At 43.5% G+C, this 21,452-nt stretch overlaps 1 protein-coding gene across 1 annotated transcript in view; it reads right to left on the bottom strand.

Annotated features, from left to right (window-relative positions):
* LOC310805852 (ankyrin-3-like) overlaps window positions 1-21,452 on the bottom strand; it is a gene marked incomplete at its 5' end in the record, with an annotated part of 100,897 nt that overhangs the window by 20,513 nt on the left and 58,932 nt on the right. Inside the window, 15 exons of the mRNA XM_083671683.1 lie at window positions 752-833; window positions 2,652-2,678; window positions 3,204-3,326; window positions 3,561-3,686; window positions 4,022-4,250; window positions 5,083-5,179; window positions 5,657-5,864; window positions 6,157-6,368; window positions 6,532-6,686; window positions 7,016-7,240; window positions 8,482-8,514; window positions 9,689-9,795; window positions 10,625-10,675; window positions 11,666-11,768; window positions 16,190-16,313. Coding sequence (XP_083527809.1) covers window positions 752-833; window positions 2,652-2,678; window positions 3,204-3,326; window positions 3,561-3,686; window positions 4,022-4,250; window positions 5,083-5,179; window positions 5,657-5,864; window positions 6,157-6,368; window positions 6,532-6,686; window positions 7,016-7,240; window positions 8,482-8,514; window positions 9,689-9,795; window positions 10,625-10,675; window positions 11,666-11,768; window positions 16,190-16,313 — 1,902 coding nt within the window. The remainder of the gene's footprint in view (window positions 1-751; window positions 834-2,651; window positions 2,679-3,203; window positions 3,327-3,560; window positions 3,687-4,021; window positions 4,251-5,082; window positions 5,180-5,656; window positions 5,865-6,156; window positions 6,369-6,531; window positions 6,687-7,015; window positions 7,241-8,481; window positions 8,515-9,688; window positions 9,796-10,624; window positions 10,676-11,665; window positions 11,769-16,189; window positions 16,314-21,452) is intronic.

Here is a 21,452-nt window from a genome sequence, read left to right on the forward strand (position 1 = left end):
ACGACACAGGAGCAACATTGACAGTAGGGTACACCCAGTGTGTTTTCTCTTGGAAATTAAATAAGGCCTTGCACAATCACAAAGCTAATAGGTGTCTTCTAAAACAATGAGACACGATTCAAAGTATTAATTTAGAAACACTTTACATTAAGTTGCCCCAAACCTGTAATCACTGTAGTACCACATAGTACCACATTGTAATAACAATTTGTTCCATAGTAATTACATGATTAATGCAGTTGAGTGGTTTGTGTTATTACACAAGTAGAATAAGGACACTCAAATTTACAATTGTGTACTAACTGCTTGAATGCATTACTATGCAATTGCAAACAATACCAATGTGTGTAACATTATGTTAATACATTGACTCACGACGTAGATAGGGGTCAACCTAATGTGAAATGTCACCAAGTTTCAAAATAATAAATGAACATTTGAATGTTGGAAAGACAGTTGTGTAACAACAAATGAGACAACAAAAACACTTGAAACAAGGAACAGATATTTCACAGTATGGGGTGGGAGGGCAAAGTATAAGACACAGTCAAACAAGCGGGTGTATTCTCAGAGATGGCTGTGGATTATGATGTGCATGATGACAATATGCAAAGTCCTCATATTTCTACACTAGGAATGTATGAGCATATCAAATATAACGGCAATATCGTACACTGCATATAAGCTTGAAAAAATAAATCGATATTGTGTATCAATTGAGGATTAATGAAAGTAAAAATGTTAAACTCACTCGCTGCAGGATCGGTGAGATAGCTGTAGCGCTTACGCAAAGCTAAGGAAGCAAAGGTATGACGTCGGTCTGGTTTTTCAGTCTGCAACAAACAAAAACAACAAAAAATATAAAATGATTATATATTATAGATTGTCTCAGATTTTATTTTCTGTATCTTTCGACACTAAGGTCAGAATTTATCCCACCTAATGGTTTTGGTATGGAAATAATATGCAGAATTTTGCAGTGTGGGTGTCCATGTTGTAGTGTATGGGACACTGCAGATGATTGATATAAAGTCACCTTCGGAGGATGACTAAGAGATTCATGCTTTCCTCTGATTGGCGAGATTAAGCGTGACCTTGGTGGCATGGTGGCTTACAAGTGCATTTATAAATTAAATTTTAAAGAAACACATGCATTATGTCCTTATTAGATTTGGAATATGAAATGTCTGCAAGCTAACATCAAGAATGCAGCTGATATTGAAAATCGATCAGCTAAAGAGGACACACTATCAGTGGCTGATGCATCTCTTAACCCAGAGTCTCATCTCTTGATTGAGATTCTGGGGGGGTGTATGAAGTAAACACAGGGCGCGGGAGTTGTAAGAGAGTCTCAACACCCCCTAAAGTTTTCCCTGTAGCCGATTGTAATGCCCTTCTCGTTCCGCCCCTCCCTATCCACCCTGCCATCTGTTTGCATCTCAAGCTGTACTTGTGGCACGAAATTAAAACTTGGAGTCAGCTGAAGATGTTTTTGACGGCATAATTTTGCAGGTGAGCAGTGTGCATTCAATTCCCTGTGTGAAAGGAAATTACGGTTGAAATCCCTGCATCCAGTTCAAGCACCTCCACAACTTCTATTTGTTGATATTATCCGCAGTGCTGGTAAAATGTACTTGATGGATAACCACCCCTCAGCCCCACTTGCCTTAGGTTTTTCTATCAGACTCTCCATTTATGTAATAAAGCTGTTTTATCAATATGTTGTTACGTTGTAATTCAGTGATTGCCTCTTAATTGTATAGTAATGAAATTGTTAACTTTTGCACTTGTTTAATAACAAATGCCCCTCAACTCCATTACTATGTTATTACTACGTTACAACATAATACATTATGTTGTTACGTTGGTAATAACAGCTTTACTGCACAGGGGGAACGTAATGTATGTGTTAGCTACCTCCCTTTTAATGTGTCAATAAAAGAAAAAATGAAAACTCACCTTCCTCTGACTAAATCATAGTTTATTTCTATATACATATATTGTGAAATAAAGGACTTAATGGTAATGAAAGGTATTCCAACACAATCAAAGAAAATTATTTGAAAAAGATTGAGTATTATTGATATGCATCAATCAATTTATCCACTTCTATCTTCCACCCAAAAGTATCTCCATACCAGGGGAGGCTGGTGAAGGCAGAAATCAAAGGACGGACTCATTGTCATGCATGGAACGGAACAGGGAAATTCCGTTTCATGCCTTACAATGAGGCCATTCTCCGATTTCTACCTTCACCAGCCTCCCCTGCTCTATCTCAATCTATCTATCTAATAATACTGTGGAGGGTGTTTTCTACTAGCCTTCTGAACACATATGTAAAGAAAGATATTAATGGAAAAATAAGCCGGGGTGTAGTACACAGATCGCTCCACTAGGCTTGGGATGAGGACAATAATAATAATGAAATCCGTTGAGTAAAAATGTCTTCTCTATTCATGCAGTACAATGACGTCACTTCTCACCGATGATTTACAAAATATTTGCTGCAAAAGCTTTTTAAACGCATATAAATTAAGATAACCACCACCACACGCAATCATACTAGAACTGCTAGCTAGCGTCTGCAATAAAGCAGCAGAAATCAACAACAACAATGCAGTCCATGCGATGATGAAGATTAATCTATTTACCTCATCATCAGGATCGGACTCCATGTCCTGTTGGTTCCAAGATGCATTGCAGGAGAGGAGAGAGGTGACACAATGGACAGCGGGTGGTTTAAAGTGGGTGTGGTGGGGGGTGGACATAAAAAACAGAAATGAGAATGGAGAGGTTGAAAGGCAGCAAAACATATGGGCTTGGAAAAAGCCATGGAATTGGAGGTATCCAAAGCCCACCAAAGGCCCAGCAAAGTAGCAAAAAGCGGAGCAACTGAATTCAGTTTTATAATGTGTGAACACCACATAGAGAAACAAACGAAGTGGCACCTTGAGCCAAGCAAATGAGGAATATACTATGTTGTGTGTGTGTGTGTGTGACTGAATGTGTTTTGTGGGAAGACATAATTGGCATGGGCAAAGACACAGATAAAAGACACAAGCAGCAGGCGTTCTAAACCAAATTGAGTTCAACCGCTCGTTTCTGATCGTACTGCTCTATGTCCTCTACAGTATCTTCAAATTCATTTACATGTGGGTGACATGATATGGACCAGAGAAATACCGTTTAAATGCGTAGCCTACCTTCTTATGAGTTGGCAGTGAGATATTCAAATTGCATATGGCAAGCTGTGGTAGACCTTTAGTGGTTTTCGGCTCCTTCAAGAATGAGAGTCGGCCACATGGTTCTTGGCCCATATCTCTGACCTACGGAGCAGCAGCAAAACACAACAACAAAATATTCATTGATAACAACACAACAAATACTATACAGTAGTCACTCTCTTTTTCTTTGTGTTCAAAGACATGATATTAATGCATTACAGTTTTCAGCATGTCAGCATGTTTGAAGGACGATTATCTCCAGGCATAATTCCATAATGGAAACACATTTACTAGCATGCTCTCATTATGCATAAGAGGATGACATCATAGTGCTACCTTCACGTTGAAAGGAAGCCGGTTCTCTTTGAAGGAGTAAAAGTTGAAAATCAGCTGTTGTCCACTCTTTGTGAGGGGAGATAGGTTGCCATAGCAATCCACGTGTATAGGCTTGGCCTCCAACACCTGTGAAGGCACATCAACAAGAGCACGTCAATACAGGAAGTCCATCAAGTAACCAATGAGAGGCAATGATGACATGATAACCTGAGTTATCACATCATATGTGTGGGAGTGTGTGTGTGTGTGTGTGTGTGTGTATGTGTGTGTGTGTGTGTATGTGTGTGTGTGTGTGTGTGTGTGTGTGTGTGTATGTGTGTATGTGTGTGTGTGTGTGTGTGTGTATGTGTGTATGTGTGTGTGTGTGTGTGTGTGTATGTGTGTGTGTATGTGTGTGTGTGTGTGTGTGTGTGTGTGTGTGTGTGTGTGTGTGTGTGTGTGTGAATAGAAATCTGACCCACCTCGATGTCTTTGCTCCTGGCCACCTCCTCAAAGTTCTCCTGTTGCTCCAGAGTCTTGTCCACCTTGTCGTCTGTCATACAGAAACACCGCAGGCGGGACTCCACAGGGTCGTTCATTTTGGCAAACACCACAAACTTGGCCAGGTACGGCACGCAGATCAGCTCCCGGTATAACTGAGACGCTAGACTCACCGTCTCAGGAATCTGGTGACAGTCTGCGAGCCAGAACCTGGTGGAAGAGAGGGGACATAGGGGACCGGCTGAGTACAGCTCAATTCATCATATAGTTGTTTTTGTTTGTTTGTTTATCCACACCGCTGAATCTATGTGATTTATGACCACTGGGTTGGGGTGTGGTGGGGGAGTGGGGTGATCCGCACCATGTGTAAATCGACGAAACTAAACCTAACACATATAGCATATGTGGAAGTCTGCCAGAGAAACAGTTTGGTAAGAGGATGGTTGAGGGGTTCATTTATAAGCGTTATAAAGCTGAATTGTTATGAGACATTTACCCTCATCTGAACCGAATGATGTGTCAATGAGTGGTTGGGCATATTACTTTTCCTGAGTCTAACGTCAAGAGGAAAAGAAAACCGAAAAATGTAATGGTTGGATGGCCGCTTTATACACAGTACACACAGCTCTGAAATATGTCGCCACCTCTTCCACCCTCTGCTGTGGAATGTCTTAAGTAACTGTCACAAAAATGTCACAGCATATTTAAAATCTCTGTTTATCAAATCAAAAGAACATTTTGCAGCCTAGCAACTCTCTCAATGATGGTCTCAGTTCCGTTTGAGATGGAGAAGCCCTGAGGCACATGACCAGACTAAAATAATCTAATTCCAACAGCCGAGGAGAGCTCTCTGTTAATATCAGGCCCTCCACTGGCCACATGATTCCAATCAAGTTAGGGCAGACGTGACTTCATTTACAGTAACTCAACATTCTTCGCAAATTCTCTCTGGCCACTTACAACGCCAAAGTCACGCCTCAGCAACATGTTACCCGGCTGTGTGCAAGGCAAGTGTGTGTGCAAGAGTGTGTGGTGGCCTTACCTGGCCGACACGTTGGTGGTGAAGGAGACGCAGTCGGTGACGAAGGACAGCGGCGTGGTGCCTGTGATGTCCTCCCACTGGGCAGGTGAAGTACCCCCTGGATAGACAACAACCCCCCCGTCCCTCGTTATCCACTTATCCACCATTAACACAACCCGGCCATACTCACGACCAGTGGCATGGACCTTTTTCTTATCATTGCAGGAGGTCTAAACTCATATCACAGGAAATAGGTTCCCAGCTGCTTCTTCTATGGTGATTATGAGTCATTCGCTGTGTGGGAAACTGTTTTCTTATCTGACTTATCTAGATCTCTCTATGACTCCTCAGGCTTTCCCTGAACAATTCACACAGATCGCCAGTTGAAAGTAGAGATTAGCTAGAGTTGGACGAAAATCCCCTTGCTTCCGCTGGTAAATCCCTTGTTTCTTAGAACTTAGCTAATTCACAAATGAGAATGGTGCGTTTAATATTGTATGTGACTTGTTTTGTTCTGAAAAAGGGAAATCCACAATTTGGGCAGCCTGTTAATCTCTTAGCTCAAGGTTGTTCAGTAAAAGCCTGCTGGACTTGCCTGTGATGCTACAGAGGAGGCGCAGACAGGGGGTGGAGTCCCCTCGGTGTCCACTGGGGGCGCCCTCTGCCGATCTGGGCGGCACAGGGATGGTCATGGTGATGGGCTTGTGGAACTTCCTCCTCCTGGGCTCCACGGTAACTATGGGGCTGAAGGTGGCTCTGTTGCCAAGGATGGTCCTCACCATGTCGTCAGGAACAGGCTGGGCCTGGACAAGGTTGACAGGAGGCACACAGAAGACGTAAACGCTCTCTCATTCATTACAATTAAAGAAATATAATCTCGACAAAAGTCGTTTTCTTGAAAAAGAAAGTCGCACTGAAATATTGCTCAAAACTAGTAAACTCATCATCTATCATAACAATTAGTTATTTTGTCAAAATATAGTACAGCCTTAAAGACAGACTCCGCAATATTATGTAGCCACTCAGTAGCTAATAAATAAAGTTCAATAAATAATAAACCAACAGTCTTGCTAAAGATGAAATTGGAGCACAGACCTGCAGGCCAACACGGATCTTCTTGGTGAGCGCCCCCTGTGGGAAGGAGGCCTGAACCATGGGCACAGTCATACTGGACAGGACCCCGCCCTCTGGACCCATGTGGTTGCTCTCCTGCTTGATCCTGGACACCACCGCAAAGTACTGGGGGAAGTCCCTGGTTACGATGCGACAGATGCGCTTCTTTTCCAGCTCTGCAGGGCTGTCCAGATCTGTTGGGGAAACAGATAGATGAATGATTCTCCATGTACCTGTAGCTCTTCTGTAAAAGAGACTCAGGTCTCAATAAGATCTCCCCTGGATAAAGAAATACAATTCAGTGTCTTAGAGAAGCCCTTTAGTGACAGCAGTGGTGATGAGTTGAGGGTAACCCACCCTCATCCATTCCATTCAGAAGCACAGTGGGGTCGTCTGGTTTGCAGTCGTACTGGTGTTCCTTCCACGTGTCACCGTTGTCGCTCCTGAGTACGATCAACTCCCTCTCCTTGCCCCTCATGGAGCCAAAATGGGGAATCTCCACAATCACAGGTCTAGAATGGAAAAGAGTGTTTTAGCGCCAAAATGGTGGATCTTCACATGCAAATAACAACAAGAGCAAAGAGCTTGGTGAAGAGAAGCACAAAACAAAATATTAAAAATATAACAAAATAAAAAACTATCAACCTGCTTTCTTCCTTTCTCTAGCACTGTTCTAGCACTGTGAAAGCTGATGGTTTTACTTACAGTGACTAATGTACAGTTGATTCATTTACTTCACACAAATGTACTTATTATAAGTCGCTTTGGACAAAAGCATCTGCTAAATGACCGAAATGTAAACGTAAACTAAAGGGAAGAAAGAAAAAAGTGAAGAACCTACCCCAGAAACTGGGCTCCAGCAGGGCCGACCTCCACCAATCGACTGACCAGACCCTCTCCCTCCACCATGGGCGGGGGGTACGCCAGCTTGTGCCTCTTGGCCAGGCGGCAGGTGATGCGTGTGGGCGCTGTGCACTTCCGCGGCGGAATGATGATGCGCATGCCGTTGTGCCGACTGCCCCTCATGGACCCCCCACGGGCGTCCACCATGAAGCTGACCAGGAACCTGCCCGTGCAGAAATAAGCGTTAAGCGGGAAGTGGGGATGGGGGGGATAAGAGAGAGAGAGAGAGAGAGAGAGAGAGAGAGAGAGAGAGAGAGAGAGAGGCTATACCACTGACACAAGTGACGACGAATCCCATGCTGTGAGCACCGTACACCCAAACACTCCGAAAAAGAGAGAGAGAAAAGAGAGAGAGGAACGACAACAGGAGAGAGAGAGAGAGAGAGAGAGAGAGAGATGGTGCTTTGAGTTTTCAAACCTGGCAGATCTCACCTCTTACCTCTAGCATGGCTCAGACTCTGAACAACGCCGTCAACTAAACTCAAGACGCTGTCCCCAGTAAAGACCTAGGCGGTCTAGTTCAAGTTTAGGGCAGAAAAGGTGAGTTTCCTGCCAAGCTCAATCACTCTGAAGCAGTGATCAGTGATCGATATTCAACACCGTCACAAATGTTTCACCCCAGGTAAGAAACGACAATGAATTCACGAATGAAGACGATGTGTTTAATATGTGACATGTTTGGTTCTGAAAAGGCAAGAGCACACACACTGTGGGCATCCTGTTAGTAATAGTGCAAACTGACACCCGTGTAGTAAAGCTATTAGCAGGCTACCACAAACAAGAAAGGTGACACTGATATGCCTTCTACCAAACCAGCTGTTAAGGTGCAATAAAAACATAAAACCTAAGGTTATAGGAACCATCATAAAGATACCCCACCTTTCCATTCTGTATTGATCTGAGTAACTTGGTTGTTACAGGGAGCTACCTGAACTGTGTACAGTCTCCTACACAGTAAGTGTGGGACTCTTCACATAGTATGTGTGCCTACGTCTAGCATCATATATGTGTTGCACTTTACAGAGCAGCTCTTAGATCTTCTGAGGGGGTTTATCTATATATGCACTGTAGGATGCAGGGAAGGCTGGTGGAGGTAGAAATATAATGCATGGAACGGAATGAGGAATAGTATCAAACACACACCCATTCCTTATTCCATTCCATGCATTATAATGAGCCCATCCTCCGATTTCTACCTCCACCAGCCTCCCCTGGTGGGATGGCACCTTGGTGAGAGGGTCTACAGCTACAGTATCGATGAGAGACCAGACCACACAGATGACATGAGGACACAGAGAGAGAGAGAGAGAGAGAGAGAGAGAGAGAGAGAGAGAGATAGAGAGTAGGAGTGAAACTGTGACATCACTGTGACATCACGGTGACATCACGGGACACAATCATCACCTGGAGTCATACTGAGGAAGCGGGGAGGACAAGCTGCAAAATAAAAACCAAAACAACGCAGGAGGCAAAAGAAAAACTCGATTTAGTATCACAGGCACAGTCAATACGCTTTCTCAGGATCTGATGCATTTCGCCGTGAAAGGAAAACAAAAGGACAAAAACTATGGGGCTGAAATCAAGGTAAACGTAAAAAATGGAGGGCGTTGAAAAGAGGCAAACGTCCATAAACTGCTTTTGGCATAACGTAGAACAAAAAAGGAACGTAGAACAAAAAAGGAAACGGCATTCCTGCACAAGTAATTCATCATAATACATTTCATGACATGCTATGCAAACATGGCAGCATTCATTTGAAAGAGCAAAGTGCACTTTTATGACAGTGATTATCTTGTATTCAAATTAAAGCAACCAAAGTGGAAGACATCAGCATTTGACTCCAACCCAGTTGGCTACATGAGCGGTCTAAACCTCCAAATATGTTCCTATTGTAGGCCAGGAGCATTTCCAAGTTACCAAAATAGGTACTATGTACTGTATGGAGTGGGTACTCCATTATGAGTATGACCCATGCCGTACATGACTGTGTCCAGGAACTATAACAGACTTCACTACAGTATTTCACTGTGGACAACTGTTAGCTAGGCCCAGAGTGGTATATTAGAAGAGTTGAGCCAATGAAATTAGTGGTGGCTTCAAATAGACCCAAATATTCCTTCCTGATTTACCAAATATTGATGATATTATTGGACTAAGAGATGTAAGTGGGCGGGGCTAACAGGTAAAAATGGCGGACAAAAATAGGCAGCTTCAGCCCCAAAACGTCATGGCTACTGTTAAGTAAAACAATAAAACTACCAAACAATATATAAATTATATATAAAGAAGTTTCACAGTTCAAATAGCAATATCTATTCAGTTCAAAAATGTTTAATCTAAGCAAGCACTACTTGTCAGACTGGCTAGCCAGCCAATCACACGGTTGCCTGGCAGTTTGTGTGTTTGTGAAGAAACTATTTGAGTCTCCGTCAGTGTTAGCCAATAGCAAATGTACTCCTCCATTGGCGCCACTCTATACTATTCTAATATACCAGTCTGGCTAGGTGCATTCAGCTAACATGGAGTGTAAACACTATCACCCTCCAGTGTCTGCAGCATTAAGCCCTGCCTGGTGTGACTGTGGTGCAGCTCAGAGAGCCGGGGTTCTTACCCGGAGTGGATGGGACTGGACACAGTGTTGCTGTGGTCCATGGTATCAGGGGTCCAGCTGTAGCGCCTCAGACACTCTGTGTCGTAGTCCCGAGTCACGGCCAAGTGCTTAGAGAGGAGAAGGAGAGGAAAAGAGGTGAAGGGGAGAGAAGGAGGGGAAGGAGAAGAGGGAGGAGAGAGCAGGCAAATCAGTTGAATCATTAAGAAGACTAACTATCAAACGTTACCCTGACCATTTATTTATTTAGGATTTGCACACACACAATAACAAATGAAGGACAAAATGAAAAGAAAAAGGCAAATTGTGCAGGGCGGTAAGGAAACCCAGGTAGGACTTGTTGAGAAGCCTCCCCTAAAAAGTAATAGAATAAAATAAAAAATAAAATAGAAAATGTATATAATATTAATAATAAAATTGACAGAAGTTAAATTTATGAAAATAAAATAATAGTTGAAAAGGAATATTAAGACAGTTGGTCCAAGAGATATTTCTGTATGTTTTTTTAATTGGCAAATGCTAGTGCAATAAGTGATCATGACCCACAATGACAGGTATGACCCTCTACCCTGCATAACAACATGAGACCATATGACACCTGTAACAGGACATATACAATCTTCTTTGTTTTGGCCATCTAAACATTCAATACCATTTCAATGAAATGATTGACCTTTTCAAAGTAAGAAATGTGAAAGTTCCAAACAAAACAATCATTTAATTGTATGAAAATGAATCATGGGAGTTCATGGTGACCAAATATAGCATGGGGAAATGCAAGAACTATTAATTTACCACACTGAGACCAGTAGCAATGAATGACATGAAAATGAATCTACAGAGGCCTAACAAACAAACAAACAAACAAACACAAAGTGAACCAGGGAGATGGAGAATGAGCAGAGCACAGCCATGAAGAAACCACCTCTGATTTTATACCTTATTGAGAGGGTCAACCAAGTAGGATATGTCTTTACAGACACTCTGCAACTTAAGAGAGAAGAGAGACAGATCAGAAACCACACACAGGACTTCTCTCATTTAGGAACCAGTGATGATAAGCCTTGTTAACAGAAAGTAAAGCATGGATATAAGTCCTGGTCATTGGCTGGCAACTCAAACTGGAGTGAGGTTGCAGTCACTGCAGTTGCTTGGCCCACAGGATCCCTAGTTCCTTGGCAAACATCACAATAAGACAACTTTCAGTAGAAGTCTGATAGTGACTATCTGATAGTGATCGAAACATCACAAAACACCAAGGAGACCAAATCGAGGGATCATATGATGGCATGAAACAGATAATAACTACAGAGCTTTGACTGTCGTTACCCTGGTGCCTCCAACCATGGTGGGAAGAACAAGGCTCTTCTGTTAAATCTGCGTTTACTACCAAGTTGGGGGAAAGAGTGAGAGAGCTACTTTTTACAAGTGTTCTCATTCAAGGGCCAAAACATTTGCTTATATAGCAGCAGAGGTGAAAGAACTTATGCATATTTCTGCCAACTATAGTAACAAATCTTGGGAATTTGTTGATTGATGGTGAAGTTGCAAACACTGTTTACAGAACAGTGCATCAAGTTACATTTCCTGTTTTAGCTCCCGAATCCTCACCGCCACAACATGTTCAAAGATAAACATTGGCAAACATTTCCCAAGACAGCTGGGAAGCCTTGTGAGACGGCCGGGATGTTTGACTAAGCCCTTAAAGTAGGTGTCATCCTGTTCATGCACTGTAAGTGCATAACATAAACACAAAGTAAAACAATCTCAAAAACACGATAAGCTCCTAGGAAAGATACGTTGACCTTGATCGGAAAAAGGAGAAATCCATCATCCAACCCATCTGTCAAAGTTAACCAAGCGGGAGAAAGAGAGAGAGAGAGAGGCAGGAAGGGTCAGACCAGAAAGAAAGGGAAAAAAAGGGGGAGAGAGAGAGAGAAAAAAAGAGAGAAGTGGTGTTAGAATGTAAGAGGTACATACTGTGTCCTTGGTGGGGGCGAGGATCTCCTCGATCATCATGCTGTCCCGGGCGTAGGAGCTCCTGTTGAGGGTGTTGGACCTATCCGAACTGAAGGAGCGGAGGCTAAATGTTACCACGCAACACCGCGGGTGACAATGAGCGACAGGCCGGAGAACAAAAACAAACAAAAGTAAAAAGAATCCATTACTACATGCAACCTCCAGGGAACCAAACAGTGTAGAGCATAGAGGAAGATTAGAGGCCCACAGCCAGGGACAGATAGGTGTTATTCAGAGATGGAAATAGAAGAGTGAGTTCAGTCTGTTTTTACTGGGAGGGAGATAAAGAGAGGGAGGGAAAGAGTGTCTCTGTGTGTGTGTGTGTGTGTGTGTGTGTGTGTGTGTGTGTGTGTGTAAGAGAGAAAGAGAGAGAGAGGGAGAGAGAGAGAAAGAAAGAGAGATAGCAGGTATGAAGGTGTCATAAGTGTCTGTGTACTACAAAGACAGATGTACAGTGAGAGCCTATATATAGTCTGACTAGAGCAGGGGAGGCTGGTGGAGGTAGAAATCGGAGGACAGGCTCATTGTAATGCATGGAATGGAATGAGGAATGGAATTTGATTTTGTTTTATACCATTCCTCATTCCATTCCATGCATTACAATGAGCCCGTCCTCCGATTTCTACCTCCACCAGCCTCCCCTGGACCAGATGTATCAGAGAGGACACAGAATGGGTTATTGCTCCTAAACTACAAACAAACACATATTTGTGAATAGGACTGCAGAGCACAGATGACATAAATGCCTAATCTGAGGTTTTAACAAAATGTCAAAGACTTCAATTCAATCTAATCGGATTAATAGGAATAACTAAATAAAGATTTAGTTATAAAAGTCCATAAAAGTAGTTAAAAGTAACCTCTCATAGGTTGTATATAGGTTGTAACTCATCTCTTTTGAACTCACAAGGTAATATAATCAAATGAAACATTAGGTTAAAGATGGTCTAAGATTGCCTGTGTCTAAGTTTGGTGGATGACCTGGATCTGTTTCTGTTTTAGATTGGGTCTGTTCCTGTCTATCTCAGTCTTGCTGCAGTCTGCTGTGTGAGTGCTGGTGATGTTCGCCTGCTTTTGCGGAAACACTGACAGTATGCAGCAGGCTGCTCCCCTCTGGGTGTTTCTCACACGCTTCTTATGTGTGTGCACGTGAACCTAGTGTAACTGCATGTGTTCACCCATGTGTGTAAACTGTGTATCTGTGTGTGTGTGTGTGTGTGTGTGTGTGTGTGAGTGTGTGTGTAAACCTATTGTGACTGTGTGTGTGTGTGTGTGTGTAAACCTATTGTAACTGTATGTGTTTCTCTCCCTCTGTGTGTGTGTGTGTGTGTGTGTGTGTGTGTGTGTGTGAACTGGGTATTTGTGTGTGTGTGTGTGTGTAAAGTATCTGTGTGCATGTGTGTACTGTATATCTGTGCGTGTTTGTGTGAACTGTGTATCTGTGTGTGTGTGTGTGTGTGTGTGTGTGTGTGTGTGTGTGTGTGTGTGTGTGTGTGTGTCCAGAGAGGGAGAGAAACTGCACAGCTCAGCAACATTGAGTGGGCATGCTATTCAGCAGAGAGAAGCGCTTTATTCAGCACTGCTGCTGAAGTTTCTAAGCAACTACACAGGGCCTGAATGAAATGGCATCACAGCACTGCTTTTCCCCCTCTATCTGTCGTTCTTCTAGTGTTCACTCTCCACAGTTCCCCCCTCGCCGAGTCCTCACGCTTTCTCTTCTCTTCTCCCTCTCATAAATTCAATTCCATTTTGTTTGATTTTCAAAGCAATTTTTTTTTTTTTTTTTTACGATTTAATTTTCACTTAGCTAAGTCTCCTCTCTCCCTCCCCTCTTTCACTCTTTTCTAGCTTTCTCCTCTTTTACCTCTTTCTGTACCATTCCTTTCCTCTACCTCTCTATTTACTTGTCAGTGCACAGCGTTCCACATCACATCAATCATTCTCCTTCCCCCTCTCTCTTTCACTCTCAGACTCATTGTCGTTTGATATTGAGACAGAGTGAAAATGAGCATCTGAAGTTGGTTGTGTGTGTGTATCATTGACATCATTGTCCTGTAATTTATTGGATAGATCCAAGGTGAGTCGTGTGTGTGTGTGTGTGTGTGTGTGTGTGTGTGTGTGTGTGTGTGTGTGTGTGTGCGTGTGCGTGTTTCACTGGTGTGTCATTCGTCAGACTGATCACAGGCTTTTCTAAATACACAGTTTAAGTCATCAAGCCTTCTTTGGCCTTGAACTTTCCATCTCTGCATACCAGAATGGGTCATCCCAAACCAGGATGTTTTTGAGGAAAACCAGGATGTTTTTGAGGAATAAAACTTTTTCCAATCATTTTATAGGCTCAACTGGATGCGATACTGATTGAATAGTATCGAGTGTAACATCTTGATCCCTGGAAGTTACATTAAGAACAAAAAAAAAGATTGCCACCTTTAACCAGACCATACAAAACTGGGGGTTAATGAACACAGCTCAAACCAAATAACCAGTTGCTACGTCACAACACAAAACTGTCGCCTTCATTTTCTCATTTATGTTACTACCCCTATTGATAACTTGGGTTAAATACTACTTCATATTTTTGCAACACAATGAGGGATTTCTATTGACTGATGAGAAAATAAGGTGAAAGTGTGGAGAAAAATGATATTAGTGAGCTCAATATAACCAAATAAAGGGAGACCCAACACGAGAACCATACAAAGATGAGTAATGGGTCATGAAGTCATGGCGTACGGCGTGGATGGGGTTATGGGAGGGAAACAAGACAGTGATTGCGGGGGAGGCTGGTGGAGGTAGCCTCCACCAACCTCCCCTGGGTGATTGTGCCATCAGCTCTTACCTGATCCTAGGGCTAGAGTGAGAAACAGCCAGAGTGCAAGAAAAGAAAAAAGGAAAAGAAAAATAGAAGAGAGTAAAAAGCAAAGTATTTTTTTAGGACATTGAAGCAGAGGTGCTGTGGGTCTTTTTGACATATGACATTGTTGCTGTTCTTTTGCATGGGTTATGCTTCAAGACTGAGCTCATACTATTGTGTGTGTGTGTGTGTGTGTGTGTGTGTGTGTGTGTGTGTGTGTGTTACATATGCAGTAAGTGTATAACTGTGCACTGTGAGTGCACATTGACACTGCATATGAGTGTGTTGTAAAAGAAGTGTGTCTTTAAGTGTATTAGTGTGTATTTAAGTGTATTAGTCTCTGTGTACATGAGCAGCCTGCTATATGTGTGTGTGTGTGTGTGTGTGTGTGTGTGTGTGTGTGTGTGTGTGTGTGTGTGTGTAGCCCAGTCTGAAAGCAAACCATGCAAGGCCAATGCCATAAACAGAAAGGTAAAGAAAAAGTAAAGGGTTGGTCAGCATCATTCATTAATGAATCAATACAATATTTCACTGAGCCAATACAGCACAACTCGTTCAGCCCCGCAGTCATGTCAGCAATACATTCTGCAATGCAAATAACAGCATACAAATATGATAACAGTATCAAAACTGTACAGTATGAATGGTAAATGGCTATCATTGATAACTATTCTGCATGATGGCATATTTGATAGAGCCAGCCCACCAACTACTTGGTGTGAACATTGACATTTCCTGTGCTGAGCCCTTAAATGAGAATCAGACGATTACTGTATCTCTAATCATGAATTGGGCACACACAGAAATGGATCACATGAACATCATGGAACTTTCTCAACAGGCTTGACAACACAAACCCATTGGAACCCTACTCGTCGTTTCGGATCGGTTCGATCTGGTATGATTTCGCTACCCAACGTTGAACTGAATGACTCCCTTTTGACAAACACATTTCTTCTATTCATTAGTGCCTGGCTTATGGCTTAGCTGATGCTGCTTTCATGTCAAACACCAGTTGTGTTTTTGGCTGTCCCACTGTTTGCTGCTTCCTGTCAATGTTGTTGTTTTCAGTCAGTCAAGCATCGCCCTGCATTTGCCAGCTGTCCCGGGCCATCACAATAGCCAGCCAATGGTGTGCTGTGGCCTACACAATACTCATCAAATGTGGTGATGCACTTTCATTGGGGCTTGCCAGTTTTGCGCTTGGCACGCAACTCTTGACAGCTAGTTATATTCTCTTTGAATACTAGTAGCCTAGCATAGTCTTTTTTTTCCCACAGCGGCACTGGTCCATTACCCACCTACTGTACACGTTTGACTACAAGCGAAACTACAGTAGTGTCGGTGTCAAAGTTATTCACCATAGTCCATTGCACCCTGTAAGATGCGCATATAACGCTGAATCATGGCAACGTCAATAGCAGTTATGATGCTTCCATCATTTTCCATCATCAACTTTCTTTGACTCAAAATCAAGAGAGATCCAACTACCGCCAACACTTAGTTGAACATATCAGGAGGACATTTTAAACCTGTGTGGATAGGATGAAGTGGCAATGCTAAACATGACATCACGGTCCAGATTATCCTAGGCTACAATGTCATACGATAAGGAGAGGGTCACACGTTACCTTGCGGAGCGGGCTCCGATGCTGAAACCCATGTACCCCTCCTGCGGAAGAGAATCGTCCCCCAGCTCCTTGAGATCTTGGGGCCGCAGGTATTTGTCAGTGTCGCCGGTCATTGCATCCTCACCTGGTGGAAAAGTCTCCCGTTATTTCAAAGGCAATCCGGGCAAGAGGGGGGGCGAACGTTGCGGCACTCAAAAAATACCTCACCACCGGCGTCCTGTTTTATTATAACAGGCCCTCAATCATTTATACTGCAAGAGTGTCTACTACTGAACAAGTAGGCCTGCGTTGGCTATTCATTAGGCTGTAGCCTCACAGTAGCCTCATTTGCGAAGCATATGAACTGCATCAGTGCACTTATGCTTTGAATGAGACTGACATTTAGTGAAGTCTAGCTTGGAAGTACAGTAGTAGAGCATAGCCTATTGCAGAACAGCTCTCCTGTAAAAACCGAACGCAGTTTGTAGCCGACACTCAAGCCAAAGCGCAGAGGACAAAGTAAAAGGTTCCAAAGCAAGAGCAACTCAATAAGCAATGGGAAAAACAAAACACATTGCTTCAATGTTTCCCCCTGCTAGGTCCTGCCCGACTCTCCTGCAACATTTCACTCCTCCACCGCAGCCCCTCCCCCGGCTGTCCTACCTCGCATACTGCCGCACTAAATCGGATCGAGCAACACACTGTAGCTCTACTGCTCTGTGCTACATTACAACATTGTTCCATTCAAGCACACCTCCCCACATTTCTAATAGGCCTATTGACTGTAAAACGCCAAAGCCGGTGAGTAATGTTTTTGTGTATGTTTTTTTTTTTTTTTTTAATATAGCAAGTTAATAACGTCATGTTAAGCAACCTTTCCCGTTCTCCCTCACAGACACCTACAGCTCTCCCGCCTGTGTGCACAGTGCAATTATCCGCAGCATTCACCATCAACTATGGGTTATAGCCTATGCACCAGTCTCGTCCCTTTCGACAGCATTTCTCCATCAAATGTAGCCTTATCACTTACACAGTATTCCAAAAGCAGCCATGTCTGTACCACCACTCTTGATACAGTATTCCCGTTTTTGTCTTTATATTCCAATAGCCCAAAGAACAATTAACTTCCCCCGATAAATCCAGTGACGACAGTGAAATCCAATTCAGTCATGTGGATGGATGTCGAATGACAGACACGCCAACTTGCCCTACGTCCCACTCAGCTGTCCTCTCGGTCAGGGACTATCCGGCTGGGACACTGTGCTGAACTGTAGCTGATGCAGGGGCGGACTGCGCCGCTACCACTGCCGCGCAGCCTGCTGCAAACAAAGTTCAAACTATGCGGAGTTCTCCCAGTAGAGACCATTGCTGAGCGGAAAAAGTACCAATAGAAGCCATTTAGGGTCGTGGCAAAAAGCGAGGTTAGGTCGCTAATACTTTCTAAGCGGCTGCGCAAAAGCTCATTTCGTTGGATTTGAAATAGAGCCTTCTAGTCCGGATAGCATCCCCTCGTCAACACACGCTGGCATGGCAGCGAGAAGAGAGTGTAGGAAGAAAGAGAGAGAGAGAGAGAGAGAGAGAGAGGGAGAGAGGGAGAGTGGGGGGGTCGCATTTGAATAGTTAGGTGAGCGCTGTAATCTGATACGATATCCTAATCCAGAATGTAAACAAAAGGCTTCTCTGAAGGAAAGACAGGGGGGATAAACTCTGCTGGGGGAGACCATTTATATCAATGGGGGAGACTGGTGGACAAGAGACGCTCTGAAGGACAACCAAACCTACTGAAATCCCTCCTAGGTCATTTTTTTCTTAGGAGGGGTGGGGGTGGGGTGGAAACTTTGGCAACATTTCTAATGGGTGGACTAGAACTAACAAAAAAGGGGGGAAAGTATTTGGTGCATCTCTTTTTGTCACTCTTCATTCTCAGCCAGTAGCCTCCAATAGCCTACACTCTTAGAAGAAAAAGTGTGTTAGTACCACAACAGTGTTCTCCATTTGTCCCCATTTGTACACCCTTTGAAGAACCATTTGGGGTTCTGTGTAGAATCTCTCTGGGTTCAATGTTGAACCCTTTTGGGTCCTATGTTGAACCCTTTCCACAATGAGTTCTAAATGGAACCAAAAGCGTTTTACTTGGAACCCGAAAGGGTTCTATATGGAACCCAAACAGGTTCTTCAATGGTTCCCCTACAGGGACAAATGAAGAACCCTTTTTTTCTAAGAGTGTATAGCCTACCAACACTGCACTAACAACTGTTTCCTTTAAACCACCCATTTACTATTGAGAAGATAGTGGGTTGTTGAGTATAGGTCAGACCAAATGGGTTCACATGAAAAGTAGGTTTCAAAGTCAGTTTGTGTGTAGGTGTGTATATAATCAAACAAAGCATAAGAAACCATTAAAAGAAATGATCATCATTGACAACTTAAAAGTGCCTGTATGTGACAGACAGAGTTTGACCCAGAGGAAATCCGGAAGATTCAAGGCGACACTTTAGTTGATCATGTCTCCAGCAGGGCTACCCATCACAAGAACATGATTCCAAACCACCTCTTTTACACATGCATTCACGACTGGTAGCCTCCCCTACAGTTATCCAGCAGTCTGGTCAAGGTAGAAATCAGAGGACGGGCTCATTGTAATGCATGGAACGGAATAAGGAATGGTATCAAACTATATTTCAAACTACTAATCTGATTTCGACCTCCACCAGAATCCAGTCATACTGTGTAGAATAGAACAGAACAGAAAACAAGGGACAGTGAGGAAACTGACCAATGACAGAGCAGCGGGACTTTAAGCACTCGTTTGTGATTTTAGGAAATGCTGTAGGATGGGTGTGCTGGGAACCACTGGACACTAGCAAAAGCAGGCCAGGACTGACCCTCCATGGCCACCTGCCACCCACCACCCACTGCTCTATTGAATAGTCCTCTAAAGGGGATTAGGAGAGGTGGAAACTCTCTCTATACAGACATCTCAGGACAGGACTAACTCAACACATTCTAGGATTACACATCTACGGCCAGATGTAAGACCATTGTTCACATGTATAATACATTTCTGCAGGAATTGGGATCTTACTCTTTCCTCTTAAAATTGTGCAGGAAGGAACATGTGGGAATAACTGATATGATGAGTAAATGTGTAACCTGCTATAGGGTACATTTCTTTAAACTGGGTTGATAGAACTGTTTATATGTAGTCATTGACAGCATTATCAACTGTTCATCCTTATGGTGGTTCTACCAATGGCCCTTTCCTTTAACGTTGCCAGTGGTCTCTGTATGGATATGTTCTGTTCACACAGGCCATGATCATGTAGAAAGCATGTATTGATCTGTCTGGCACTGAGGGCTTTAGGTAGAACTGCACTGTGTTTGTTTTTCGAAACCTTCAGTAACTACAGTCACTGCCATGTCTAACCCGCCGACAGGTGAGTGTTTTGTATAAAGTGTGTGTGTGTGTGTGTGTGTGTGCGTGTGTGTGTGTGTGTGCATGTGTGTACTGTGTATGTGTGTGTGTGTGAGTATATGTCTACAGTGTTTGTGTGCAGGCACGTGTGCGTGTGTAAGCGTGTGCGTGTATGCGTGCACGTGTGTGCGTGCGCGCGCGTGTGTGTGTGTGTGTATGTAACCTGTTGAGTCTAGCAGTATCAATTGACACAGAAACTCCACACCCCTTCCTACAGTTACCTAAGCAACACTGCATGAACTCATCAATTTTACAGAAGTGTCTATTCATTGCTTCCAAAACACCGCCATCTACTGCAATGGTACTCACTCAGCATTCAACATAACAACTGGATTATGGGTACAAGTAGGGTTTCTATGTCTGTCAACAAAGGTAGGTTTGTCCCTATTGTCTGTGGTAATAAATACGGTTAAAAACAAAGATGGAGGGCCTTTCACTCAAGCAGCATCACATTTCTCTCTGTAGGTCTGTAACTGGAATGTCCAGTTGGTAAGTATCAGGGGAGGCTGGTGGAGGTAGACATCGGAAGATGGGCACGTCGAAATGCATGGTACGGAAGGAGGAATGGTATCAAACACGGAGCATTCCTCATTCCATTCCATGCATTACAATGAGCCCGTCCTCAGATTTCTACCCCCACCGGCCTCCCCTGGTAAGCATCACAAGTCAAGCACAAAACCAACCAAAGCTGCCTAGAACTTGTATAGTCTAACCAGAGTTACTGTGGGATCGGTAACACCAAACATATGTCAGGGCAAGCGAAAGAAAAGAGACAATAGGCTCACAGGTCAGGGGAGTCTGGTGGAGGCGGAAATCAGAAGACGGGCTCATTGTAATGCATGGAACGGAATGAGGAACGGTATCAAACACACACATGTTTGATACCATTCTTCATTCCATTCTATACATTACACAGTGAGCCCGTCCTCTGATTTCTGCCTCCACCAGCCTCTCCTGTCACAGGTGGACTTGTTCCGTTCTCTGGTTGATTCACCTTTGAAGACAACGCTTGGACCTGGATCAGTGACATCAACCACTTAAACTGCCTCCCTCGGAAAAAAAAAGATGCATTTCTGTGTAAGCAGCTTAGAGGAGGAGGCCTCTGGCTGTTAATGGACTGCTCTGTTATTGTCAGAAGAAGGAAGCGGATGTTCTAGAACGTCATGGTAGACTGAAGGGGCTCTTTGGTAAAAGGGTTCATTGGCCATCGAAAAAAAGCAAAGAGGACCAAGGCATTCTTCATACATTTAAAATGTAAAAACCTTTATTTTTATACTCCCAGGCGAAGGCCGTGCCGAAACGCTTCAGAGTTGTTATCGTGTTTTGTCGTATTAAACATGGCAGAATGAAGAAAGGCATTTTACATCTATGAAGAGTGCTCTGGTCCTCTTGTCCTTTGTTGATGCTCTATGACTGTGTTCCATAGCCAAGTCGTTGACATCAACAACTTCAACTGCATTACTCAGAACAAAAAAGATGCATTGCTGTGTAAGCAGCTTTGAGAAAGAGGCCTCTGGCTATTAATGCTCTATGACCGTATTCTATATTCCTGGGGAGGCTGGTGGAGGTAGAAATTGGAGGACGGGCTCATTGTAATGAATGGAATGAGGAATGTCATTCCATTCCAGGCATTACAATGAGCCCGTCCTCCAGTTTCTACCTCCACAAGCCTCTTCTGTTGTGTTCTATAGCCAGGCCAGTTCCTAGCAATAGAGGACAGTGAAGCGCTGTATCAGCAGTAGCGAGGTGGAGATGGTTAGCTTTCCAACGGTTAAGGCAGCTGATGACCGCGGGCCGGGGGGGGTTGTG

This window comes from Argentina silus, assembly GCF_951799395.1.
Source record: "Argentina silus genome assembly, chromosome: 6".
Taxonomy (NCBI): Eukaryota; Metazoa; Chordata; class Actinopteri; order Argentiniformes; family Argentinidae; genus Argentina; species Argentina silus.